The 24883-nt window shown below is 48.9% G+C and overlaps 19 protein-coding genes across 19 annotated transcripts; 6 read left to right on the top strand and 13 right to left on the bottom strand.

Annotated features, from left to right (window-relative positions):
• Window positions 1-162: 162 nt before the first annotated feature.
• Window positions 163-651, top strand: B9G98_03524 (Pre-mRNA-splicing factor CWC15; the record flags this gene model as incomplete). The annotated part of the gene is made up of 1 exon (XM_024810081.1): window positions 163-651. One exon carries the CDS (start codon window positions 163-165, stop codon window positions 649-651), a length of 489 nt encoding a protein of 162 aa, XP_024665849.1.
• A 62-nt stretch (window positions 652-713) lies between these two features.
• On the top strand, window positions 714-1136 carry B9G98_03523 (Transport protein particle subunit bet5; the record flags this gene model as incomplete). Its single annotated transcript, XM_024810080.1, has 1 exon — window positions 714-1136. One exon carries the CDS (start codon window positions 714-716, stop codon window positions 1134-1136), a length of 423 nt encoding a protein of 140 aa, XP_024665848.1.
• Window positions 1137-1194: 58 nt separating this feature from the next.
• On the bottom strand, window positions 1195-2400 carry B9G98_03522 (tRNA-dihydrouridine(16/17) synthase [NAD(P)(+)]; the record flags this gene model as incomplete). The annotated part of the gene is made up of 1 exon (XM_024810079.1): window positions 1195-2400. One exon carries the CDS (start codon window positions 2398-2400, stop codon window positions 1195-1197), a length of 1206 nt encoding a protein of 401 aa, XP_024665847.1.
• A 126-nt stretch (window positions 2401-2526) lies between these two features.
• Window positions 2527-4233, bottom strand: B9G98_03521 (Putative polyol transporter 1; the record flags this gene model as incomplete). Its single annotated transcript, XM_024810078.1, has 1 exon — window positions 2527-4233. One exon carries the CDS (start codon window positions 4231-4233, stop codon window positions 2527-2529), a length of 1707 nt encoding a protein of 568 aa, XP_024665846.1.
• A 476-nt stretch (window positions 4234-4709) lies between these two features.
• B9G98_03520 (1-aminocyclopropane-1-carboxylate oxidase) lies at window positions 4710-5954 on the top strand (the record flags this gene model as incomplete). The annotated part of the gene is made up of 1 exon (XM_024810077.1): window positions 4710-5954. One exon carries the CDS (start codon window positions 4710-4712, stop codon window positions 5952-5954), a length of 1245 nt encoding a protein of 414 aa, XP_024665845.1.
• Window positions 5955-5960: 6 nt separating this feature from the next.
• On the bottom strand, window positions 5961-6671 carry B9G98_03519 (hypothetical protein; the record flags this gene model as incomplete). The annotated part of the gene is made up of 1 exon (XM_024810076.1): window positions 5961-6671. One exon carries the CDS (start codon window positions 6669-6671, stop codon window positions 5961-5963), a length of 711 nt encoding a protein of 236 aa, XP_024665844.1.
• A 174-nt stretch (window positions 6672-6845) lies between these two features.
• Window positions 6846-8291, bottom strand: B9G98_03518 (Peroxisomal catalase; the record flags this gene model as incomplete). The annotated part of the gene is made up of 1 exon (XM_024810075.1): window positions 6846-8291. One exon carries the CDS (start codon window positions 8289-8291, stop codon window positions 6846-6848), a length of 1446 nt encoding a protein of 481 aa, XP_024665843.1.
• Window positions 8292-8861: 570 nt separating this feature from the next.
• Window positions 8862-9519, bottom strand: B9G98_03517 (ADP-ribosylation factor-like protein 1; the record flags this gene model as incomplete). Its single annotated transcript, XM_024810074.1, has 2 exons — window positions 8862-9403; window positions 9516-9519. 2 exons carry the CDS (start codon window positions 9517-9519, stop codon window positions 8862-8864), a joined length of 546 nt encoding a protein of 181 aa, XP_024665842.1.
• Window positions 9520-9640: 121 nt separating this feature from the next.
• On the bottom strand, window positions 9641-10804 carry B9G98_03516 (Glyceraldehyde-3-phosphate dehydrogenase; the record flags this gene model as incomplete). Its single annotated transcript, XM_024810073.1, has 1 exon — window positions 9641-10804. One exon carries the CDS (start codon window positions 10802-10804, stop codon window positions 9641-9643), a length of 1164 nt encoding a protein of 387 aa, XP_024665841.1.
• An 847-nt stretch (window positions 10805-11651) lies between these two features.
• B9G98_03515 (hypothetical protein) lies at window positions 11652-12003 on the bottom strand (the record flags this gene model as incomplete). The annotated part of the gene is made up of 2 exons (XM_024810072.1): window positions 11652-11808; window positions 11915-12003. The coding sequence occupies 2 exons, from the start codon at window positions 12001-12003 to the stop codon at window positions 11652-11654; spliced, it is 246 nt and encodes an 81-aa protein (XP_024665840.1).
• Window positions 12004-12573: 570 nt separating this feature from the next.
• B9G98_03514 (Multidrug resistance protein fnx1) lies at window positions 12574-14229 on the top strand (the record flags this gene model as incomplete). Its single annotated transcript, XM_024810071.1, has 1 exon — window positions 12574-14229. One exon carries the CDS (start codon window positions 12574-12576, stop codon window positions 14227-14229), a length of 1656 nt encoding a protein of 551 aa, XP_024665839.1.
• A 35-nt stretch (window positions 14230-14264) lies between these two features.
• B9G98_03513 (Protein phosphatase 1 regulatory subunit SDS22) lies at window positions 14265-15383 on the bottom strand (the record flags this gene model as incomplete). The annotated part of the gene is made up of 1 exon (XM_024810070.1): window positions 14265-15383. One exon carries the CDS (start codon window positions 15381-15383, stop codon window positions 14265-14267), a length of 1119 nt encoding a protein of 372 aa, XP_024665838.1.
• A 204-nt stretch (window positions 15384-15587) lies between these two features.
• B9G98_03512 (Putative acyl carrier protein, mitochondrial) lies at window positions 15588-15920 on the bottom strand (the record flags this gene model as incomplete). Its single annotated transcript, XM_024810069.1, has 1 exon — window positions 15588-15920. One exon carries the CDS (start codon window positions 15918-15920, stop codon window positions 15588-15590), a length of 333 nt encoding a protein of 110 aa, XP_024665837.1.
• A 99-nt stretch (window positions 15921-16019) lies between these two features.
• Window positions 16020-20261, bottom strand: B9G98_03511 (hypothetical protein; the record flags this gene model as incomplete). The annotated part of the gene is made up of 1 exon (XM_024810068.1): window positions 16020-20261. The coding sequence occupies one exon, from the start codon at window positions 20259-20261 to the stop codon at window positions 16020-16022; it is 4242 nt and encodes a 1413-aa protein (XP_024665836.1).
• A 191-nt stretch (window positions 20262-20452) lies between these two features.
• On the bottom strand, window positions 20453-20947 carry B9G98_03510 (CinA-like protein; the record flags this gene model as incomplete). Its single annotated transcript, XM_024810067.1, has 1 exon — window positions 20453-20947. One exon carries the CDS (start codon window positions 20945-20947, stop codon window positions 20453-20455), a length of 495 nt encoding a protein of 164 aa, XP_024665835.1.
• Window positions 20948-21029: 82 nt separating this feature from the next.
• Window positions 21030-21861, top strand: B9G98_03509 (26S proteasome regulatory subunit RPN13; the record flags this gene model as incomplete). Its single annotated transcript, XM_024810066.1, has 2 exons — window positions 21030-21463; window positions 21510-21861. The coding sequence occupies 2 exons, from the start codon at window positions 21030-21032 to the stop codon at window positions 21859-21861; spliced, it is 786 nt and encodes a 261-aa protein (XP_024665834.1).
• A 57-nt stretch (window positions 21862-21918) lies between these two features.
• B9G98_03508 (hypothetical protein) lies at window positions 21919-22644 on the top strand (the record flags this gene model as incomplete). Its single annotated transcript, XM_024810065.1, has 1 exon — window positions 21919-22644. One exon carries the CDS (start codon window positions 21919-21921, stop codon window positions 22642-22644), a length of 726 nt encoding a protein of 241 aa, XP_024665833.1.
• A 17-nt stretch (window positions 22645-22661) lies between these two features.
• Window positions 22662-23777, bottom strand: B9G98_03507 (hypothetical protein; the record flags this gene model as incomplete). The annotated part of the gene is made up of 1 exon (XM_024810064.1): window positions 22662-23777. One exon carries the CDS (start codon window positions 23775-23777, stop codon window positions 22662-22664), a length of 1116 nt encoding a protein of 371 aa, XP_024665832.1.
• An 80-nt stretch (window positions 23778-23857) lies between these two features.
• On the bottom strand, window positions 23858-24625 carry B9G98_03506 (Hsp70 nucleotide exchange factor FES1; the record flags this gene model as incomplete). The annotated part of the gene is made up of 1 exon (XM_024810063.1): window positions 23858-24625. One exon carries the CDS (start codon window positions 24623-24625, stop codon window positions 23858-23860), a length of 768 nt encoding a protein of 255 aa, XP_024665831.1.
• Between the last annotated feature and the right edge of the window lie 258 nt (window positions 24626-24883).

Genomic DNA, 24883 nt, shown 5'->3' with positions numbered 1-24883 from the left:
AGTCCTTTTTGTGGTTGAGAAACGAGTTTAAACTGTTGTTTAAATCGTCGTCCCCGTCTACTGAGTTGGCTGACTAGTAGTAACACCAACACTAATCACGAGAGCCTTTTTCCAAGTGTTTGTTGTATAGTTTGTTGTCTGGGATAAAACAAAACGTTCAAAATGACGTCTGCTCATAGACCAACGCTGGATCCAGCAAAGGGCAAGCTCGTTCCTGAAACAGGAATTATCTACGACCGTATGCTGCCGGGGTACACCAAGCTCAAAATGCGACAACCCGGGCAGGGTGGCGCAGCAGGCGGCCTGAGCCCGGAAAACAAACAAGGCACTGAAGACTCTGCAAGTGAACCGTTGGCAATTGAGCCAGCTCCTCCGGATGATGTAGAGAGCTCCGCGAACCCTTCCTCGCCATCAGATGAAGACTCGGCCTACGAATCAGACAATGAGGAGGATTTGAGAAAAGAACTGCAGAAGCTACGAGACATTAAATCAACGAAGCACAGTCAAGAGGAGCCCAAAGCCAAAAAACGTTCTTGGGCGGACGAGACAGTCTTTTCAAACCAGCAGATTTCTACACCTGAACCTCATCGCATTAACGACTCCTTGAGATCGCATAAGACCAAGAAGTTCATCAAGAAGTACGTGCAATAGTCTTTTGTGTATATTTATATATATTTATCTTACTTTTAGTGCAAGCTGACAAACTCCTCCAAATGATCTACTCGTTCTGGATGTATGACCGCCATTGCGAATGCATCTATTCGCGGGATTGGCATCGCTCGGCGGCGCACGAAGACAAAGAGGATCTGCAGAAACTGATATATGGCAGTGTTTTCTCGTTACGGAACATCACACGAAAGCTAAGCGACGATGACGCGTTTCTTTCTTTTCAAACATCAAAATACAAACTGCATTTCTTCGAGTCACCGTCCAACCTCAAGTTGGTTCTTATCACTGATCCCATGATGAGCGACGCCTGCAACGCTTTGCGTCAGATCTATGCTGGCCTCTATGTGGAGTATGTGGTTAAAAACCCTCTGAGTCCTATTGAGCACCCTAGGGGCACGGGAGTCGATAACGACCTGTTCAATATGGGTCTTGACTCCTTTGTTCGATCTTTACAAGGATTTGCTTGATGCTCTATTTATGTACTACTACGATGTAGCAGTTTTATTAAAAAAATAACGTTAAAACCTAAGCCGTTGCCGGAATGGTGTCTTGGGCTTCCACTTTGGCCATTTTCTCACTTTGCGACACTTCGCTCGCTTGATCGGTAGCCTTTCTTTTTCCAGTGATTTTGCCATTACTCGCCATACCATCAACTACCCGGAATAGTGGCTGGCAGCGCCAATAAGGAACGTTCTTGTACTCGCCATCATTGGTCACTTTATCTTCTACACCTTCTTCGGACAGGACTTTCGCAACACGTTCTTCAACCTGACGCACAATGTCCTCGTACTTTTCGTACTCTCCTCGCTTGATAGGACCAATCTGGTTGCGAATATCAATCGCATGGGGGAGGAACGATCTAAGAATTTTGAAAAAGTGCGACTTCATGGCAGCAGCTGATGCTCGACCAGGGGTTTCTTTGGCAATCTCGAAATACTCCCTTAGTAGTTTGTCGACCCTAGGATACTCATTGTCGATAGTCGAGTTAGTCGAGAAGACAGCAGGGTTCACCAGGTTTGTTTCAGCAGACATAACTGCGTCGGCACCGGTTACTTCCAGGCATCTCGGAATATCATGTTGGTAAACGATATTTCCATTGGCAAAAATGACAGTGTTAGGAGGAAGATTGTCTCGAAGATACTTGATGTAACTCCAATCCGCCAACCCAGTCTGTTGGCCCTTCATTTCTCTCGTTCGTCCGTGTACCGTGAGGAATTGAGCACCAGCGCTGAGGACCATTTTTGCGTACTCTAAAGTCTTTTCTTTTTCGGGGAATATACGGATTTTGGCCGTGACAGGAACATCCAATTCCTGGTGAAGTTTACTGATCATGCTGTGAATGAGATCCCACTCCTCCATCAGAAACGCCCCATAATGTCCCTTGCGAGCAATTCCTTGAGGACAGCCTAGGTTCAGATCAACAGCATCACAACGCCCAACAACGTGCTTTGCTGCTGCCAAAAGCTCGTCGGGATTATTGGCACAAAACTGCACAACCAGCGGCCGATCTATCTTCTCGTCCCCATCAAGCTCACCAAAGTTGTCTCTACGATACGTCTCATTGGTACCAAAAAGACGAGCATTGTACATGGGAGAGTAGCAGAGGTCTGCGCCATGGCGTCTGCTGAGTATACGCCATGCAAGCTCGCTCTGGTCCACCATGGGAGCGACAATTTTTTTAGGCGACCCCAAACTTTCGTACAGCTCACGACCTTGCAACTTGCTACTCATCTTAAAAAGTCGCTGTAGTCGTTGAAACAAAATAGTAGACGGACCTTTCGGTGAAGGAAAAAAATCGAGCTTATGCACACTCTTTTGAAAATTTCTTGTCGACGACTGACTAAGGAGACTTATGGGCTAGAAGCGTTTAGGGTAGCTATCGGCAGATTCATCATCTGTGAGGGAGGAGACGTATTCAGTGGAGATTTGACATCTAACCTTGCGGTCGAAAAGCTGATGCCACTTGAGCTTAGCATGTTTCCGGATCCCCATGCCGAATACGGCGTCTAGCTCTTCAAGAGTGTAATTTTTAGTTTCAGGAACGAAAAGGTAGATTAAAACGAACAACAGAGCACACCAACCGGCATAAAAGCTGAATACCCCAGTATCACCCATGGATCTTTCCATATTGGGGAGTGTAAACCCGAAGACCCAGCAAAACAGCCATGTAACACCTGTGGAAAATGCCATGCCCTGCGTTCTCAAGTACAAGGGGAATGCTTCAGCAGAATACGTGAAAGGCACTGGACCTGCACCCAATCCATAGATGAAAACATATATATAGATTCCTGAGAGAACAAGCCCCAGCTTAGTGTCACCGTCTGCCAAGAACGAGAGCCCAATCCAAAGAAGGAACAAGACCATCAAAGGGAATGTCACAAGTACGAGAGCTCGTCGTCCAAAACGATCAATCAAAGGAATTGAAGTGAGGTCACCAGCGAATGCTAACGCACCAAAACCACAGCTGCCTCCTAGAGCACTGCGAACACTGAATCCCGCGTTTGTCAAGACTTTTGATATATAAAATGTCAAGACGTTCACACCACAAAGCTGTTGAGCAAACATCAGTATTCCTGCTGCTAGTGCCCCGGTTCGGTTGCGCCGATTCCTGAAAAAGTGTGCAACCTGTTGGTACCAGTGCTTTCCCATTTTGGACTGCTGTTGTTGTCTTTCAATTGCGAGCAAAGAAAATGCTTGATAAAAATCCCGCGCTGCTATGAGTTCTTGTTTTCTGAGTTTTTGAAAAGACCTGAAAGCATCACTGTAACGTTCCTTCTCTATGTACCAGCGGGGTGATTCGGGATAAAAGAAAATCGTTGCGCAAACATACAGAGGCAAAACAAACACAGAACCTAGCATGAATCTCCAATTATTACTTCCAGCATCCAAGAAAGCAGCGCCCATTGCGAAACCTAGAAATACACCGAACGCAGTCAGAGTTTGCCATAACATAACCACACCTCCACGAATACTGGCTGGAACACATTCAGCAGTATAAACAGGCACAGTAGCCGATTTGACCCCAATAGAGACGCCCATGACCAAGCGACCAATCATTAACATTTCCCATGAAGGTGCGAATGCCTGCCAGAGGCCGGATGCAGAAGCTAGGATTGAGGCCCAAAACACCGTGACTCTCCTTCCAAAATACTTGTTGGATGGGATGGCTAAAAATCCAAAAACTGCTGCACCGAGATAAGGAATTGAGTTTATTATACCTTGAATATTGGCATTATAAGTAGAGTCTTTGGCAATGCCGAACTTCTTGATGTAAAAAAGTGACGCTCCTCCAACTGTGCTTTCATCCATACCTTGTACAGCTGCCGAAACTGCACTGGTGATTGCTAGTAAATACATTGTCCATGTCTGGGACCATTTGTATCTAAGCTCATGCTCAAGAATATTTCTGTGTTCTGGTGATTTCAAAGAGTTGGGGTAATGCAGGGCCACTGCCGCATCTCCTAGGAGCTGTGCGTCTAACCCAGTCTTGCTGGCAACAACTTCACCATGAGAGCGCGCTTTTTCGACTGAAGGGAGAGCGAAGAAAGAATTGGCGTTGGACATGCTCTTAGTATCCGTCATGACCTAGAAGATCGCCACTATGAGCCTCAGCAACTTATAGAAACTGTAGTATCATGCAGGAACGATTGCGTGCTCTATGTTCAAATGAAACTGTTACAGCAAATCATTGAAATTGAACAATTCAAAGGCCAGCTTAAGACGATGAATATCTGAATCTTTTCTATAACTGAATTCAGACTATAGGGTCCTAAAAATTGAGAAACCCCATTTCACGTGACTTTGCGCAGTCACTACAGTTTTCTGCTAAAGTGATAGGAACAATTTTAGAAGCCAAGATTTTTGAATCCATACACCTTAATATAGCAGAATATTGTTCGTATACTGAAGGCATGGAAGTATAATATAACAATCGAATAGAATAAGTTGAAACATCGATTGCAGCATGTCACACTCGCAAAGTGCTAACTGCACGTGATGGCTTTAGTATATATTCGTTCTGTCGACAGACGAATTTTCTAATGTCAGCGGAACTTAATAGTGTGCCTTCAGCTCAGTCTCGTAGGCCCCCACAAGCCGCAAGCCTAGATAAGAAATACAACATTCGGCCCTTCAAGCACGTTCACCAACCCAGCGAACAGATCGACTACGCAAACTTGGACGCAATTGATTTGTCCACATTTGAATGGGGAGACTCGGATGAAGCCAAGAAATCGCGACAGAGACTGGCCAGACAGCTGGACCATAGCGTTCGTACCCACGGCTTTTTTTATCTGGTCAACCACGGCGTTGACGAAGGGATAATTTCTCATTTGGACTCGATTTCGCAGTCTATATTTGAAGTTTCTAATGAGATAAAGGCTCAACATCTAGCTGGAAGTTTGTCTTCAGACCTAGACACAGATTCGGTTGGCGCGGAACGGGGCCCTGGTTTCAAGCCCAGACAGTACTGGAACATGGCAAATGGTGTGAAAGATAACATTGAGTTTTATAATTTCACCCAGATTCAACACCAAGATAAAATGTGGGAGCAAAATCATCCTCAAATCGTTAAAGACTATCTTAACGAGATAGCCAACTACTATCAGTTTCTACATTTCGTGGTCTTGAAACAATTGACAATTCTTTGTGATATAATTTTGGAGCTTCCTGAAGGAACGTGGTATGAAAACTACTTTCAAGTTAGTCAAGGGGATATCAGCGGCTCCGGTGGAGGGTTTGGTCGTCTTATGATGTACTATGGCCACAGCGACGAGGATAATGAAAAAACTAACAATACGTGGCTTCGTGGACACAGCGATTCTGCTGGCTTTACATTTATCGCAAGTCAGCCCATGGTGTCTCTCCAGATTCTCGACTATAGAACAAGGGAATGGAGATACGTGAAACACGTGCCTGGTGCCCTAGTCGTCAACATTGGAGATGCTGTGGAGTTTATGACTGGAGGGTACTTTAAAAGTACGATTCACCGAGTAGTGAATCCTCCCAAGTCACAACAGGGCCATGTCAGGCACAGTATTATCTATTTTAGCAAGCCCTCGTGGGTCACTGTCATAGACCCTGACGAAATCGACTCTCCTCTCCTGCACCGGCTCGGTGTCTCCAAGCCCAGGGAATGGGAAAAGATAACATACTATGATTGGGATCTTGAAAAGGGGCGTCTTTTTGGTAAATCCAAGGTGAACGATAAACCCGGTGATGCACCAGAGCCAGTATATATCCACGGCCGTCTTTCTGAACGGTGGATACGAGATTTATCTGTTTGATATGTACTAGTGTTTCTTCACATCAATAATCACATTACTGTCATCATCGTTGTCAATGTCAGTGAGAACGACCGTCTTTCCTCGCGCGGGGTTGATCTCAATTCTCATTTTCTTGCTTCTGGCTGCCGGATCACCCAGGACGACCAAGGAGACAGTTCCTAGCCTTCGGCCATTGGGGCTCAGAATGCCAAACTGCTGGATTTGAATTGTTTCCGTGAGTCCACTGTTCGAAGTCTTGAAATCCTGGTAAAGCGACTCAACTCCAGTATACTTGATTGAGTCTGGGGGCACGCCTATCGAACTTGCCAAGTTCTGTTCATTGTGTTGAATAGCATTGTAAATGCGGGACTTGGCCGGATAAGGAATCGAATCTATAGGCGATCCACCAGCACTGGCATCTTCAAATGTCAAATTATACGACGACATATCTGCCCAGCGCTGATCGTTCAGGGCCCTTTTGAGTTGGTTCAGACGACGTCTATAATAAATCCAGCCCATAATCAATGGTGGAGCAAATATAATGACCAGGGCTGGCGCTAAAAATACCGTCAATGCCGCGCCCATTGCAATTGATCCGAAAACTTTTATGGGCTGCGGCACATAAGACATGATCTTGGCAGTACGGCTTGGTTTTTCGTACACTCGGTATGGCCCCATGAATTCACAGTGAGCAGAGAAATGAAAGTCCCTGATGAGCGGGTGTGAACCCACAGCCATCTGGCTACACAACCTTCGGGAGACTGCTGGCCGGACCAGCAAGCGAAGCATATAGTAAGCGTTCGAGGGGGGGTTGTGAGAGGTTTGATGAAAAGTGTTCAAACTACGAATCATTACAAAAGAATAGGAATATAACGAAAACTATAACCATTCACTCTCGCGCAATTGATATCTTTAAAGTTCAGCGCCGAGACGCTTGCCAAGTTCAGGAGAGACCTTGCCGAACATGTCGACGACAGCCTTCTTGAGCTCAGCACTCTTGATATTGGAGGCATGAGCCACAACGTTGTGGACCAAGGCATCCTGCTGTCCGGTCTTTCCGAAGACGTTCCAGAGAGCGGTAGCCTGCTTGAACTCGGCGTCGGTAGCGCTCCAGTGGAAGGCGGTGGCAGTTCCAACCCACTTCTCGTGATCAGAAACACCAGCAAGGGCGGGGCCCTTGGAGTAGTTCAAAGGCTTGAAAGAAGAAGGGTAATTGGGCTCACTGCCGCTGTTTCCATCAACGCACATGGGGCCGTCACGCATGAAGGGGTTGTGCATAACGGGGCACTTGTTGACGGGGATTTGATAGAAGTTGGCACCAAGACGGTGGCGGTGGGTGTCCGGGTAGGAGAACAAACGAGACTGCAGAACAGGGTCGGCAGAGCTCTCCCAGCCAGGGACGGTATTGGAGGGAGAGAAGGCAGCTTGTTCGACATCAGCAAAGTAGTTGTCAGGGTTCTTGTTCAAAGTTAGTTTGCCGAAACGACGGAGAGGGAAGTCCTTGTGAGACCACACCTTGGTCAAGTCGAAGATACTGAAGTCGAGCTTCTCGGCCTGCTCAGGAGTCATGACCTGGACGTAACAAGTCCACGAGGGGTATTCGCCCTTCTGGATGCTTTCAAACAGATCCTGCTGTGAGTGGTCAGGATTCTCGCCAGCCAACTTGAGAGCCTCCTCGTTGTTGAGGTTTTTGATTCCCTGGTCGGTGATCATGTGGATCTGAACGTAGTTGAACGAGCCGTCCTTCTTGACCCACTTGTAGGTGTGGCCAGAGTAACCGTTCATGAAACGGACACCATCGGGAGTACCACGGTCAGAGAAAAGAATCATTAGCTGGTGAATTGCCTCGGGGTTCTGCACGAGGTAGTCCCAGAACATGTCGGCATCCTTGAGATGGGTCTGGGGGTTACGCTTTTGGGTGTGAATAAACAGGGGGAACTTGGAAGGATTTCGGATGAAAAACACGGGGGTGTTGTTGTAAACCCAGTCAATGATGCCCTCATCAGTGTAGAACTTGGTGGCAAAGCCGCGGGGATCACGGGCAGTGTCTGCAGACCCGGACTCACCGCCTACTGTGGAGAAACGGGTGAAGGTCTTGGTTTTCTTGCCAACGGTGGACAAGAAGTCGGCACAAGTGAGATCAGTGACATCGTCAGTGACCACGAACTCACCAAAAGCACCGGCGCCCTTTGCGTGGACAACACGCTCTGGGATCCGCTCACGATCAAAGTGGGCGATCAAGTCAATGAGATGGGTGTCCTGGAGCAGGAGGGGACCAGGCGTGCCAATCATCTGGGATGCATAGGGATTGAAGACTGGGCAGCCATTCGAAGTAGAGTAGGGACCGTTATTCGACATTTCGGGTTATTTCGATGCGGAATTGCCGTTCCTGCCTGCCATATATATACTGCTTTTTGCAGCGGCGACCAGACCTGCTTAACCCTAAACCCGATTACTGCATCATTAGTATTGCTGCTTGGCCATAGGTGTTTGGTGCAGCACGCGGTTCTAGACCTCTGAATTCGCGAAAAAAAACGACGCAGGGGGGAAAATAGAGGTGGATCTAGACCACTTGAAACGGGTATTTCGTTACCAAACTTCCGCCGGGAAATTGTCCAGCCTCAGCTAGCCGCTCCAGCGTATCTTGCCACAGCTTTATGGTTTCGGCCATGCCCACGATCGACTGCAACGTGCTCACTGAACCCCCAGGGCAAGGGGATGCCCCAGGCCGTCCCAAGTGTCTTGTTGAAACAGCTTGGGAGCCATGCAGCAGAGGCGATGTGGGGCCTAGATTCAGTGCGAAATCGTGTTGGGGGATACGGGCTGCGTGATTGGCTGCCATATGGACAGGTGTATCTAAAATTATAGGATGATGAATATGCTTCAACGTTTAGTTTGCTCTTTTTTGTTTTCGTCAATCCATGCTATTTAATCGTCTTTGATCATATCTACGAGCCAGTCGAGGCCCTCGGTGAGGCCGTCTCCGCGGATTGCTGAACATGCAACAATTGTCCAGGATCTGTCCTTGAGCGACGAAAGGTCGAGTGCTTTGGCGATTTCGGACGCGCCAAGCGCCCCGGGCTGATCCTGTTTATTAGCAAATACAAGTAGTGCTGAGTCTTGGAGCTCGTCTTCCTCCAGCATGGTTTTCAGCTCATTGGCACTGATCTCCAAGCGGTCGCGGTCGGTCGAGTCGACCACGAAAATTACCGCCGCGGTGCCCGAGTAGTAGCATCGCCAGTACGGCCGGATGGTTGTTTGGCCGCCCAGATCCCAAACGTTGAACTGCAGCTTTTTGTATGTGAGTGTTTCGACGTTGAAACCAATAGTTGGTACCGTTGACACCACCTCGCCTAATTGTAACTTGTAAAGAATGGTGGTTTTGCCCGCGCCATCTAGGCCCAAAATAAGGATGCGATGTTCCTTGTTGCTATCCCATAGCCGCGACAACAGGCTGCTGAATGCGCTTCCTACGTTAGAAAAATCTGGCCAAAAACATGCCACCCCACCAGCGAGCTCTACTCTCGCACGCCCGGCCCACAACGCTCGAGCAAATCGGCGGCTACCAAAATATCAACTTACCCATTTTCGTGATGATGACAAAGCCCAATTCGAACTAAAAGTGTGCGAAACCTTCACGGAGTAACATTTACTTACGGAAAAGATACTTGAGGCTCCAAACTGTACTAGAGTTTGGAATTCACTTCCTAAGCGGAGGCGTCCTTCTTGGCAACGGCAACCAAGAGGTCGACGACGCGGGCAGAGTAGCCGTACTCGTTGTCGTACCAGGAGATGAGCTTGACAAAGTGGTCATTGAGCAAGATACCGGCCTTGGCGTCAAAGATGGAGGAGTGGGTGTCACCAATGAAGTCGGAAGAGACAACGTCGTCCTCAGTGTAGCCGAGAACGCCCTTGAGCTCGCCCTCAGAAGCCTTCTTCATGGCAGCCTTGATGTCCTCGTAGGTGACGGACTTCTGGGTCTTGCAGGTCAAGTCAACGACGGAAACGTCAACGGTGGGGACACGCAAAGACATACCGGTGAGCTTGCCGTTGAGGTGGGGGATAACCTTGCCAACAGCCTTGGCAGCACCAGTCGAAGAGGGGATGATGTTGCCAGAGGCGGTACGGCCACCACGCCAGTCCTTCTTGGAGGGACCGTCAACAGTCTTCTGGGTGGCGGTGATGGAGTGGACGGTGGTCATGAGACCCTCAACCAAACCGAAGTTGTCGTCAACAACCTTGGCAAGAGGAGCCAAGCAGTTGGTGGTGCACGAAGCGTTGGAGATGACGGTGTACTCGGGCTTGTAGGCCTCCAAGTTGACACCAACAACGAACATGGGGGCATCAGCAGAAGGAGCAGAGATGATGACCTTCTTAGCACCGCCCTTCAAGTGGGCAGAGGCCTTCTCGCAGGTGGTGAAGACACCGGTGGACTCGACAATGTACTCGGCACCGTGAGAGCCCCAGGGGATCTTGGAGGGATCAGACTCGCCGTGGAACTCAATCTTCTTGCCGTTGATGGTCAATGTGGTGCCGGAGGCAGAGACGTCGCCCTTGAAGCGGCCGTGGGTGGAGTCGTACTTGAACATGTAGGCAGCGTACTCGGCGTCAATGAAAGGGTCGTTGACAGCAAGAACATGAACCTCAGGGTTTGCGAGAGCGTTACGGAGAACAAGACGTCCGATACGGCCAAAACCATTGATACCAACCTTGACAACCATTTTGAAAAATCTAGATAACTTAGGGGATGACCGATGTTGCCAGCAAACGTCTTTATACAAGTCGCGGAACCTAACCCGAATCTGCCAGCGACTTCCGGGACTCACGCAGGTGAGCAACGTCCGAATATCTCCGGCACCCAGCCTTGACATATTCTTGCGCGAATATTAAGCGGCACACCAAAAAACCGTGCTTCAATTAGTTCCAGTAGCGTACCAGCTGCCTTTGCTAGCCGCTCTCAGTTCGATATCCGCCCAAAACGCTGGCAAGCAACCTCTGATACCCTTTCCCACTCTTCAGCCAGCCCTGCAGCAAGCTTGGGGGAAACGCGTGATCTATACGCTAGCAACCTGAGCCGTTTTTCATAGTGGTATGCCGATGACCAGCAGTCACCTGTCGGCCTCGGTGGGACAACGACCCAATTTTTTGCGCTCAATGCCCCTGCAGACATGCTATTTTCACACATAGCCGGTGCACGCCTGGGCATTGACCTGTGGTCATGTAGCACGAGTTTTTTTCGGAATCACTTCGGAACCACAGATCTAAGTTCCGGAACCCTGTAGAGTGTACGGCATTCATAAATGTTATTTATATATTTGTATCGGCATACTTTGATGACTGGTTAGTTTATGCTCATGTTGAAGACTGAAGGTTTTGTATGTCGTCACGAATTCAGAGTGGTGCATGAAAACGTTTGAATCACTGCAAAAAAAGTTGTACTTACCTGGTTAGCGGGGTTCAGGCCATTAAAAAAGTCGTGTTCTCTCCACGGTTTTGTCAGAGAGATTCCCATTTAACTTGATCATCATATACGCACCTGTTTTCTCCGAAGAGCGAGTCAAGTTTCCAAGAGCCCTGACGAAAAAAATAATCACTTAGACGTCTCAGGTTAGTCAAGCGCCGGAGACTGTCCAGGCAACGCTTTTTTCGCGAATCGAGCATCTGAAGGCAGCAGCCGGCCATGCCAAAAAAAAACGCTAATACAAATTTGTAGACTACTTAGAAAGGTGTGTCTTCGGGATCGACATGGTCAGAGTAGTAGCTACCAAAGATGGGCAACTTGCTGTACACATCGCGACGCAAAAGGGTAATAGAGTCGCAGAAAAAGATGGCAGCAACGCCAGTGGTGGCGCCCCAGAGAGCCAAAGTCGGGGTCCTGGATTGTTAGTACTCCTGAAAACTACCTTGCACACCGAGCCCTTCGCGGGAGGGGCTGTGGGCCGCGGAAGCACGGCGAAGAGCGCGTATTCTATTCAACTTACCATCTGAAAACCTTGGGCAGAGTGAAGATGCCGCCAGCAACGACAGGCTTCTTGTAGGAAGGCGCAATACGATAGGTGCCAGAAACCATTTGGTACAGAGAGTGATTACCCAATCGGCGACAGCCTTTTTGACTGGCCCACCGGTGAATTCTCTAAAACCCCAGGGCTGCAACCTAACACCCCTTGGCGCTCCACAACCGCTTATCAGTGTTCCTGGGTGATAGATGACTAAGCCGCCCAAAAGGGGCCTCTCGGTAGGATCCCTCTCCCCCGCCTTATCTCGGTGACGGCATTCTGTGAATGCGCGGGTTGTGGCCCGTTCCGAAGTACCTCATAGGCTCTAAGGGGGTGCCGTGGTGCATTTGAGCGGCTCTCGAAAAATTTCGGCTCGCACTGTTCGCACTTCCTTCAAGCTCGGCTCAACAGGCTTATGCAGATGGGGAATACCCTCTGCAGGCCGCGTGCCGAAACGTGCCAATTCGATGCAAAAGCCACCGGTAAAACCAAGCAGAGTAAATAGAATAGCCCTAAGCTGATGGAAATGAAAAAGAACCGCCAGTTCTCAGAGAACCCCTGATCACCGTTCGCTGTATATGCATCCTCCAGCATATTATGCAATACCAGTCATCTCCTCACCTACTATCACTCTTGTTTCGACAATGCCCGAGCGAGACGAGGAGACTCCATTGCTGAACAGCAAGCAAGACACCTCACTCTTGGCTAATACGCAGGGACTTGCGCACTTTGACTTTTTCCTCCTGCTATGCGCAATTTATTCCGGCGTCATCCTGGCTGCCCTGGATGCGACTGTCGTGTCGACCCTCATGGCCCATATCGCCAGCGACCTCAAGGCTCTTGACAACATCTCGTGGGTTGCCACAGGATACACTGTGTCCTACTCTGCGTTCCAGCCCTTGTATGGTAAGCTTTCGGATATCTTCGGCCGTAAAAAGATTATGATCTTTTCAACCATCACGTTTGGCGTCGGCTGCCAAATCTGTGGGTTGGCCAATGGCCTCCCACTGTTGGTTGCAGGACGGTTTATTTCGGGAATTGGTGCTGGCGGTATGCTTTCCACGTCCACAATTACCGTGAGCGATTACGTTCCCCTCCGATCTCGGGGAGTTTTCCAAGGTATCGGCAACATTTCCTTTGGTACCGGTGCATCCATGGGCGGTATTTTTGGAAGTTGGGCTACTGGCTTTGGTAGTTGGCGCTATGCGTTTACTCTACAGGTGCCGCTCACTGTTGCGGCTCTCATCATCATGATCTGGAGAGTCCGCGACAAGAAGGCCGGCGATAATGAGATCGTGACAAGTAACGTACATGCTGATCATGTTGTTCGCCGCAACAGTTTTGAGCGTGTGGATTTCGTCGGCTCTCTTCTCCTCGTACTAACTCTACTGTGCTTCATGTTCAGTGTTACCATGGGGGGTCAATTGGGCTGGTCGTCTTTCGTCATTGTCGGCGGCTTTGTCGCATCGGTTGTTTGGGGAATTCTCTTCTACTATTGGGAGGTCTATAAAGCAGTTGAGCCCGTTCTACCTATCGATATTTTGATGCATCGCACTGTCATTTCTGCATGTCTCACCAACTTTTTCTGTTCCGCCATGACATTTGCTGTGCTCTATTACAGTCCCATCGTTATGACTGCTTTGTTCGACTACACATACACCACGCTGGGACGCCTTTTGATTGCCAACTTTATTGGCGTGGCTTTGGGATCAGTGGGATCGGGAATTTACATGAAACGCACAGGTCGGTACTATCGGATCAACATGTCTTCAATTATGTTTATGAGTATTGCCTTGATCATGTTCTATCTTATGCCTACTCTTCGCGATTCTATTGGCCAGTCTAAAGTTTACCAGGTAGTCTCGTACTTCCTGAACGGTCTGGGCTACTCAATCATGCTCACCGTCTCGCTTATCGCCCTCATCGCTGCCGTGCCTCCAGAGAGCCAGGCTACCAGCACTTCAGCCCAGTACACTTTCCGCGGTGCCGGCTCATCTGTTGGTATCTCGCTGGCTGCTGCTGTTTTCCAACACAGTCTCCATAGCTCTTTGGTCAAGAATATTACAGGCAAGCATGCGAAGGAGATTATCGAGGAGGTTTCACGCTCAGTCGAAGCGATCCGCCAAATGCCTGAAAAGTACCAGCCAGCGATTATTGAGTCCTACGCTCATGCCGGCCAGAATGTGTTTCTTTTGGGTCTCGCCATCAGCATTTTTTCGTTTGTTGCCGCTGCGTATACCGAAGAACATTCGCTTGAGCGCACGGTCTCGACCAACGATGACAGCGAGGTTGAAGTTTAAAATAGAAATTTATCTACAGAACAATAAAAAGAATGCTATCGAATGGGCGTGGCATCAATCTGCTGTAAAGAAGTACCAAGAGCAAGCCGCACTTTGTTGCGGTACGTAGCGCCGGCCGTGCGTTGCAAGGGGTTTTGTTCCAAGTAAATGGTATGGAAATTCGGTAGATGCTTCAGCTGCTGCTCGACGTTTTCAAAACTGGTCAGCTGGTTGCCAGACGCCCACAGCTCTTCGAGGTTGGTGAGATGATCCAGGCCGCCGAGCTCAGAAATGCGGTTTCTTGCGACATCGATGGTGGTCAGCTTGGTATTGTTTTCAAGGCCCTCGATCTTTTCAAGATGGTTGTACGAAATATACAACTCCTCAAGATTGGTGAGCTCTTCCAGACCCTCGATCGTGGTGATACGGTTTGACTGAATGGAAAGCAACTTGAGGTTCTTGAGTGTCTCCAGGCCCTCAATTTTTGATATTTTATTGCGAGCAAGCCACAACTGCTCAAGGTTGACGAGCTTCTCCAAACCCCTGATGGTTTTGATTCTATTGGCTCCCAGCTCCAAGTTCGTGAGATTTGTTAGGCAGTTCAGGTTGACGATTTTACCGATATCGTTTTGACACAAATACAAGTCGGTCATTTGAGTCATGTTCTGCAGATGCTTGATGTGCCGGAAATTGTTGAAGCTGAGATCTAGAGACTTGATGTGAGATCCAAACTTCTCCAAACGGCGGTCCATGTGGCTTAGACGATTATCGTAAAAATCAATCTCTTCCATTTCCTCGGGCAGATCCTCGATCCCCTGCATCGATGTCAGGAGATTTTGTCGGAAGCAAATAGACTTGAGGTTTTGGAACCTAGACAGTCCGAGCGGTTTGAGCGACATGATCTTCATGTGCGAAACGTCAATGGACTCGCAGTCGTCCTCAAACTCTTGTAGAATCTCCGAGTCAGCTTCAAGCTGGTTCTCGTCCTCCACATAGGTGGTTGGCCGTTCGACGTTATCGAAAGCATTCTCGCCACCATTTGCGCCATTGGAATCTGCGTTTTCATTTTCTGCAGCCGGTGCATCGGCCCCCGATCCAGTACTTTGCCTATTTTCAATTGGCTCCTGAGATCCCTGCTCAGACACTTCCGAGCCATTCGAATGGGTGCTGGTCATGTCGTAGGGATGAGATAGAGTTAGTAATCGAGGGTTTGTTCGAGAAATGGCAAAACGACCTGAAAAAACCGTTGGTCCACTGTAGCAGCCGCCGAGTTGAAAGAGAAACTGCTGCGGTCTGAGCAAAGTGTCGGACGAGCAGCAAGACGCGGCGTGTTCTGGCAAGGATTTAACTTTTTTCTTCTAATGACAAACTTATGTACTTTAGCGGGCCTCAGACTGGGCGGCAATGTAGTCAACAGCGTCCTTGACAGAGCGAATCTCGTCGGATTCCTTCTCAGGAATCTCAATACCAAACTCCTCCTCAACAGCGACCATCAGCTCAACAGCGTCGAGGCTGTCGAGGCCAAGGTCCTGGAAAGTCGAGGTCGCAGACAGCTTGTCAGAGCCCTGGGTGTAGGTCTTGAAAACAGAAAGAACACGGTTCTCAATATCACCGCGAGGGATGGTGCTCTGGAAGCGGGCGCACATAGGCATGCGCATAGCCATACGAGGGGCAACAGTCCGGCTGGCACGAAGGAAAGAGGTGCGAATCATAATGACAAAGCGGCCCCACGATTGGTAAGGCGATTTGTAGGGTGTTCGCGGAGATCGGCGGCATTAATAGGCGTGAAGATTCTACATAAATAATAGGTACTATATGACCACGGAGTGAAAATTTTTGTGAAAAGCCGACCAGAACAGGTCTACCTGAGGTTTCCGCTTTTCAGAAATCGCTGTGGCGTATATTTCGATTGCGAGTTTCACAAGCTTGCCCAGCTCTTCGCAGGCTAGTCTCATCTCAGGATCTGTGAAAAACACTTCGTAAAGAGCCACTCCACCGTTGACGGGGGCTGTGATGACGCCCGAGAGGGCCATTTCGAGCTGGATCTCGAACCCCGGTGGCCTTTCGACGGCTTTGTTCAGTAGCACCTTGAACTGCCACACCTTGTCCTGGACTGCTTGCAGTGCAGTTTCCACAGGGCTCAGCACTCTCATTTTTATATTTTCCACCTGAGACATGCCGGAAATCAGCAAGAAGCCCTGTGCACATTTGAATATGGTTTCTTCAACTTGAAGATCCAGAACGCTGGTCGACCCTGGCAATGGCCGGGTCTTGAAAAACGTGTCAACGGTACCGCCTGCCTCTCGTAGCTCATCATAGTACGGTGAAACAGTCTCAACAAAGATAAAATCTTTATTACGATCGATGCTATCCCGTATCACGCAGGGTATGCCATACTCAGACTGCAGCGCATTTCGAACCTCGTCAATTCGAAGTCCCCCACCCTCTAGAATATAAAGCTTCTTTGAAAACAGGGGTAGTCGATGTGCGGGAAAAGTTACCAAGTAGTAGTGTGTGACAAGCTCAGGCGTGGCTTCGGCCTTTCCATAGAGAACGTGCAGCTTGTCCGACAACTCACTCAAGGACCTATAGTCTTTGATTGCTTCAGCTGGTCGACAGAGCTCTTTTGTTATTGAGATGGCCATGGCATATTCTTTAGCTTTCGTGAAACAATCAATAGCCATCAGCATTAATTTTCGTTTCCGACCAGACGCTCGCTGTTGGGGGAGCCTAGGAAACTCCATGGCATTAACCACAGAAAAATCATTCCATTGATAAAGCTTTGCTAGTTCAACATACACCAGACCATGTACTCTGAAGTTTTCGCGAAAAATAGAGCAAATTCGGGTACAGTATAATTCGAATAGTCTCATCAATTTCAGATCTCCACAGAATCTCAAAACGCTTCCAGCAGTGAACAGGTTTTCATACAAATAATAACCAATTGACAAATTCATGAACGTTTCTAGTTTTGTTAGAAAGATAGCATCTGGAACATTCAAAGCATCAATGAAGTTCAAAACATCTTCTGGAGTTGGTAGTTCAACTTTGGCCAAAACCGACAGCACTCCGTCCAGGCAGTTCAAAAACATAGCAAGAAATCGTCTAGCCTCCTCTTCATCGGTACCGTGATACCCTGATATTATTACTGAATGAAGAACGGTGCTTAGTTTTTGCCTCGTGTCCGGGTTTGAATCTTGCAGTAATGCCCGCATTAGTTCTTGAATTAAAGTTGGGGTACTGTTCACCACAAGAATCTGACCTCCGGTTGCGCACTCGTCGGTGTCGTGACTGCCCAATTCCTTCCAAACTTTACAAAACTCGTCAAGACATTGCTCAAAGGTATCAGCCACGATTCCAGACACCGCTACACGCTCTGCCGGGAATAGTAGTGCTGGCTTAATTAATCGCAGACCGAAAATACGGGCCGATAATGTCAAAAACTTGGAGTGAAGTTCAAGATCTTGACGGTCGCATTTTTCTGGCTTGATGCTTGGTAGCAGGGGCCGAAGATATCTGATACATCTGACAGCAATACGAACTTGCAAAACATACAGTGACACCCAGCTTTTTGGGAACGCTGGAGCTTCAACAAGTGAACGAACTGTTTTGAGCGCGTTTGTGCAAAATCGACCATCAACAACTGATGGCGAGCTTACAAGTTGCTCGGATCTGAGAAACAGGCCCAACACCAGAGTGAACTCGCAGATCAAAAGTCCACGCATTTCTGATTCTGGACGTTTCGTGTTCATATTGCGATCAAATAACTTATCTCCTATGCAGACTGCTGGCTTCTCTAGCAGGTTTGCCAACACGCTAAACAATAATGGGATGAGTTTCGAGGTATATTCAACCAAAGATCCAGCCGTTAGCGAAACATTCTTCAGAAATATTGCCAGTGCGTGAATACTGGGAAGGTCATCACTACTCCATGCAGTTCTGGTCCAACCAAGCAGTCTTATCCATAGATCACCTTGGCTAAGCAAAGGTGTATCGGAAAGTTGTGCATAAAAAAAGAACATCTGCCTTTTCACATCCAAGTCCGAAGTGATGGGAACAATTTCGACAACGGCCTCAACATATTCTGCTAATTTTTCAAAGCCAACAATAGGTTTGAAACTTATAATGATGTCAACAAAGTTTCGAAGTACCTCTTTGCTCAAATAGTTTGGCCCAGATTGCACAAAGGTTGCAAGCGAGTTTATAGTTTCGGTAACAAGCTCGACCTCTACTGTGCAATGCGGTGTTAGCCATTGTAGTATCCTTGGCAAGTTCCTGTGGACGGAGATGTTGCACTCGGGAAGGAATGCGCCATAAGTACTCAGTAGGCACCCTAAAAGCTTTGGCACAGGTATTTGCTCGATATTAAAAAACAAAGACATCAAGTAACCTACCCGGTCCCCAATCTCGCACATTGCGTTCAACGCAGCAATCGAGTCGCGAGACTTGGGGCTATCAACAAAGCTTCTGAGGGTGCGTTCGAAAAGTTGGCGATAAAATTGAACTTGAGTTGTCTGAGAAAGTAAGGAAATAGCAGACACATTTCCTCCACCGTTTAAAAGCTTGTCAACAGTAGGCTGATAAGAGACAGAGGAGTTCAGAATTCGCGCGTGCAACTTGATGTACCCAACAAACGAGTTGTTTGATGTCAATGCAACGGTATTACTTCCATCTTGAAAGCCTTTGATCTTGTTTTTCCCAGTGTACAATGCAGTACCTTTGACATATACAGTAAATAGCACCACACCTTCCTCAAGATCTCCAGCTAGCTCGACCTGTTGTCCCAGACTTTGGCCATTCTTGACAGCGAATGACCTGGAGCTACTATTGGCTTTGCCATTAATCTGAACATTTCCTGTGGCGGTTATTTTAATCCAGTAAAGCGTGCCAGGCTCATCCGTCGTCAAAACGAAATTGTTACATGATAGGATGACACGATTTTGCGGATTAAACGAGTCCATCAAAAAGCTTGGACTTGTATCAGAATTCCCAGAATCTGGAGTAGTCAACTCAGTTGATTGCATAGTAACCTTGAGGCTTCGTACCTGTTTTGAGTACTTGACAGAGGTCTTAGCTTGGGTAATTGTCTCAAACGCTTTACCCCAGCCGTCCGCATCATTGGCATGCAAGCAGTACATTGGGATTTCGAAGGTTGCCACACCTAGATAAATAAGTCGAGATATGTTAGCAACGCCGACTGCCACCGGATAGTTGCCGGTTTCTCGGGGCTCACAAATGTACACGACCAAGTACCCAGGCTCATCCAAAACTACATGCTCAAACTTGGCACAGAGCTCCTGAATATTTTCATGAGGCTTTAATTGCTGTCTCACTTCTCCACATAGTAACGAAGAATACGATCTCAAAGCGAAACTCACTTCCCATGTCCCACTCTGCGCGCGCTTTTTCGCGGACTCGACTTTCAAAGTGATATTTTCTGGCCACGGCTTGTCGTGGCTCAGGGGCGACGTGGTCATGGAAGCTGAAGATCTGGCTGATTTTACTGCGGCACTGGTTCTCGTTGTTCTGCTGTTGGCTCGCAAGTCTGGTTTGACAGCTCGAAATTGGTCTTCAGCGAGCATGATTGCGGACTTGTCGAGGATATCACAGGCGGAAAATGTTCCTGCAACAGTGCGAGCGATAATAGGCATTCGTTTGGCCTGTTGGAACTCTTCGACAACAGCTAGAGCTTGATCAAGGGAGGTTTGGGAGCGACAGAGCGTCAATACTTGGTCAATTGCCGCCATAATATCATCCTTCTGATCAAAGTAAAGAGGTAATTGGAGGAACCAGTCCCAAATCGTGAGAATCAACGACTCTTTAGCCGGAAGCTCAGACTGTCTAAGGGGGATTTCTGGCACGGGAAGCTGAGAAAACTTTTCTAGGCGACCAGTTATTGGTTCTTTAGACCATACATTTGGTGCCATGAACGAGTACCCCAAGTAGTACGCTCCTGTAGTGTCTGTGGCTACTAGCCATAACTGTGATACACTCCTTGTTTTGCCGTAACACAGCTTGGTCAGAGGATTAAAACTTAGCTGAGAAGTGTCCATGGTTTAGTTCAACAAACCGAAACTCGATTGCGAGCTTAGAAGTTATATTCGCTGTAGAACCACCGACCCGCTCTTTATCAAAAGTGGAACATTTGGTGGTTCTGCATGATGTGACCAAAACGAAAAAAAAAAATAAAGTTAAACCGTACGTACTTTGAAGAAACACCTCTGTTTTTCGTTATTAATTTCAATTACGTCGATGCAGACAGCTGCTCCAGTAGATATTCAAGAGCGAGCCGAGCGAAAGCCGCCATATTTTCGAGCCGATCCTGCAGCCCAGTGGAAGCTTTTTTGGACACAGTTCCAGTAGGACCAGCAACACTGAGGTATACACTACCCACTTGGCCGTTTTCGTCGGCAGAAGGTCCAGCCCAGCCCGTCTCAGCCAGGACGTATGTAGCACCCAGTTCAAGTCTTAGTCTTCGGCCCATTCTCGCGGCAACCTCTTCGCTGGGGCCCGTATAGCTATTTATTTCATCCTGCGACCAACCAGACAAGGTTAATCTAGATTTTACGGTGTAGGCAGTGCGCGATCCTACGAAAAACTTCGAGGCCCCGGGCACTGCTACAAGATAGGCGCCAATGAGACCGCCACACGCGGCATCGCTCACGGCGACTGTGGCATTTTTCGCGACCAGCAGCTCTGCAACTTTCTCCGCAATTTCAACTACCTCGCGATCCAGCATTAGAAACCACTTGCAATTGTCAAACTCCGAATATCAAGCGACAAGAAGGCCAGCCGGTTTGTCATCTGCTTCTACCCGTAAGATGAGCGAGCTGATCAAGTTTAAGGCCGGAAGAGTGCAATACGACGAAGAGACAGGGCAGGCAACGCCGTTGCGCGGCCAAGGTAATGTTATTTTGAAGCGCAGCAGTGACGACGACTCGTTGCTGGCCATCCAGTGGCGGCCGCGGGCGGCGTACGGACAGTCTTTGCAGCCCACCGAGGAGCTTATGGTTCTTCCTGGTGATGTGACTTTTGAGCATATCAAAGAATGCAAGACTGGCCGCGTTATTTCGCTGCGTTTTGAGTCCAGCGGTCGCCGAGAAATGTACTGGTTACAGGACCCGGTGAGTGGCGATTTGAACGAGCTTAGCGACGCAGACCGCCTGAACCTTGAGCGTCTCAATGAACTTGCCAACCAGGAGCTTGAGGAAGACGACGAAGAGGAAGAAGCACCAAGTGAGCCCGTGGCTGTAGCGTAAGTTTGACCTGTCTCTGATGTTGCAATGACCAAAGCTGACCAGACCAACGAGTGTGCCTTCGTCTAGCGCGGCTCCGCCGCCAGCTGTACCAAAACCCAGCGGTCCTGCCTCTTTGGGTAGGGCCTTGAGTAGCGACAGGCTCGCCGCCCACATCACCAACGCTTCACAAGAGGAAAGTGACGAGCTGCTGGCCACCGTCAGTCCTTTAGCGACATCGCGTTTCGAACTGGTTGAGCTTGTGCGCTCTCCCCACTTTCAGGGGGCTTTAAACCAGCTAGATGAGATCCTTTTGCAGGGTGGAACCCAGGGCCTGTCGGCTGAGCTCAATGTACCGTACGAAGGAGAAGGACTCGTGTCATTCTTGAACGCAATTCGTAAACAGTTTTCGAAATAGACTACTTACTTTGAAGATCAGCTTTAATTAGGCACCGCTGCCGTCGTTCGATGTGTCATGCAGCGCCTTCAAGAACAGCTCGATTTGCAATGGGACTATTTAGAGGCCCGAGACGTGCGTATACACGAGGTCCGGAAGGCAATAGGCGAAATTTTGAGTGATATGGCCATTGATAAGGAACAAGCAGCTGCGGACATTGAGCATAAGCTCCATGAGGCTAGCATAGAAGCCCAACGCCAGAACAAAGTTGCAGAACGAAGGACAGTGCTAAACAAAGAGCTCGATAGCCTGATGCAAACTAACGAGGCCAGTAAACTGACTGAGATCAAAAAATCGCTTGCGGATATCGACCGCCAGATCGTCGAGCTGAAGCAGAAAAGAGCCCAAGCGCGTCAAGAGCTTGCTGAGCTCGAATCGGTTTTTGGAGCCCGTAAAGCCCGAATCACAAGTCAATTGGATGCACTACCGCCGCATAATGCCAATGTAGTAAAAGACGAGCAGCTCTTACTCACTAAGCTAGAGGAAACCAAGAGTGAACTGGAAGCAACCAACGAAGGCTCTCGAATGTGGGAGTCGGTGATCAAATACCTTGACGCACTGGATACGAAAATGCAGGGGCCGCCAGTGCAAATTGTGAGTGCTTTAGAAGAGGCAGTAGCCTGGCTAACCGAGAAAGGCACGTTTGCGGCATCAAAGCATTGGGGCCCTCTGATTGTTGCAATCGGGCACGAGCTAGAAATTGTTAAAGAGGCGCTGGACGCCATCAAGCAGGTTAATCTTTGAATAAATAAATAAATAAATCACTCTAATTTAATAAGAAGGTCTTCCAAAACAGGAGGAGCCCCCATAGTGTCTCGCGACTCACCCCGGCTGCGTCTCGTTTTGCGTTCATACCGGTGTTGGTAGGAAGGCCGAGACGGACAAGGCACCATAGGCCCGGCAATCAAATGAGGAGGCACGTATCCGGCGGTGACAGGACGGTTTGCGGTCAAAATAGCATTTGATTCTCTGAACAATGCACTCAGCTGGTTGCTGGCATGAGATCGGTGTTGACCTCCGAGACTACTGATGGCATGTTCTCTGAATTTACCTGTACCCTCGCGGAGCATTCTGCGTTCTCGACGTTTGAGGTACTCCTCCTCAATCCAGTCGAGTTTCTGTTTCGAGTCAACTGGACCAAAGATCACATGCGCACGGCGAGTGATGCGTCCACGAAGGTCGTTATCGCGGTTTCGATCAGCATTCGAGTCGCGCCAACGCTTCTTACGATTGCGATTGTCTTCCCGTATGCGCAAGCGATCTTCCTCAGTCATTGGGCTCGCGTGCCTGGCCCGTCTTTTGGCCCGTCCGCCATCCATATCTCCCCAGGCACCACCTAAATCTTGCAAAACAGACTGGACAACCTGTAAAGTAGCCGCATCAGCTTCACCCTCCAGGGGGAAAGAGCCCTGTTGATACGCGCTGTACTGGTATGCCGCGGGCTGTCCCGTGCCTTCCAATTGTCGCGTGGCCATGAGCAGTGCCTCCTGCATAGCCTGTTCATCCTGGGTAAGTGTAGTTGTTTGAGCGTGCTGCTCGTTCGAGTCGCCATCACCGGAAACAATCGACTTGATGCTATCCAGCAGCAGTTGTCGGTCGACCTCTAATCCCAACGCCTCTTGCTGCGGGTAGTTTGGATTCGCGTTTGCATTTGCTTGCCCATTCTGTTTGCCAATTGCGGCTGCCAATTGGTTGAAAACGGCCGAGTCTATTTCACCGGTTTCCTGGCTAGCCGCTGGGGGAGCGGTCTGGCCAGCCGCCACAGCACTCAATGCAGCTGCAAAATTGGCTGCATCCTCGGTACCAGCCGCCTGATTATCCTTGATGCTTTCGACTGCCCTTTTCAAAGCATTCAGAGTAGCTTCATCAACGGACATTCCTAGTGGAAAAAAGTTTGTGGATTACTAAGATAGCTAGCTAAGCGGTTTTGGCGGGTGGGAGTTGTCTGACCCTTACCCTAAGACGATGAGGCCTTCATGGGGAGCAGTCGAGGTTCATCGTATTTTTGGTCTTTGAGGAGGATGAACAGGTCTTCCAAACGCTCCTTGTAATTGCCTGCAAACGGGTACCATTTTTCGAGAGTGGCCACGATCTGGGTCTTTTCGAGTTCGCTGAAAACAGGACGGAACTGCTGAACAGACACCAACGCCGAGACCAACGAGACGATTCGCTGCTGCTTTTTATCCATTTTCTCTCCAACAGTCTCGTTCTCGACAATATAGCTCAAAATAGACCAACCGTCCGTAGCGGCGAACTGCTCGTAGGCACCTGGGCAGTGGCCAATTGCGCAAGAAAGAGCAAACAGGGCCTTGGCCGCCACGTCGCGATCTGCCTCGTTGATGTGCTCCATGATTCTGGGGATGCCGGCCTTTGTGGCAACAAGGTCGTTTTGCGATTTCTCGTTGTTTTGCGTGGCAGCAGCAATAGCACTGAAAGCAACAGTGCGGATCTGAGCTTCGCTGTCGTTCACCAAGTACAAAAGAGGCTCCCACAGGTTGCCGATTTCGTTGGCATTGTTCATGTCCTCGACCAGGTCGGTGAACTCCAAGAGAGCGTTAGTGCGCGACGCGAGGTCGGTGGCCTGCACAGCCTCCTGAAGCGAGTCACGCATAGTCGACCGCGGGTTGTCGAATCCGAACAGCTGGGAAAGCAGCTTGGGATCCGGCTCACCAGCGTGGCCGGGGTTCTGAGCGGCGTCAATCGACCACTGCAACAGCTTTTCCATAATCGCTATGACGAGATCTAGATTAGGGTTGGTGATCGAGCTTTTGGCCTCCAGTCAATTAGGCTGGGCAGAGCTCTATACGCAGTTATATCAATGCGGCACGGGCAAACACTTGCTTTTGGCGGATTTACCGCGCCATACTGACTGCGGTACCACGATCTTGAGCTGCTGCGGCAAGGTGGCTACTGATGAGTTGTTATGCAAGGGCAGTCGGGGTGCCGAAAGAACGTGTCTCGATCACCCAGGGATACAATCGAG

The sequence above is a fragment of the Wickerhamiella sorbophila genome (assembly GCF_002251995.1).
Source record: "Wickerhamiella sorbophila strain DS02 chromosome Unknown contig2, whole genome shotgun sequence".
NCBI classification, from domain to species: Eukaryota; Fungi; Ascomycota; class Dipodascomycetes; order Dipodascales; family Trichomonascaceae; genus Wickerhamiella; species Wickerhamiella sorbophila.
The sequence above is the reverse complement of the archived record's forward strand: the minus strand, read 5'-3'. Positions and strand labels throughout refer to the sequence as shown.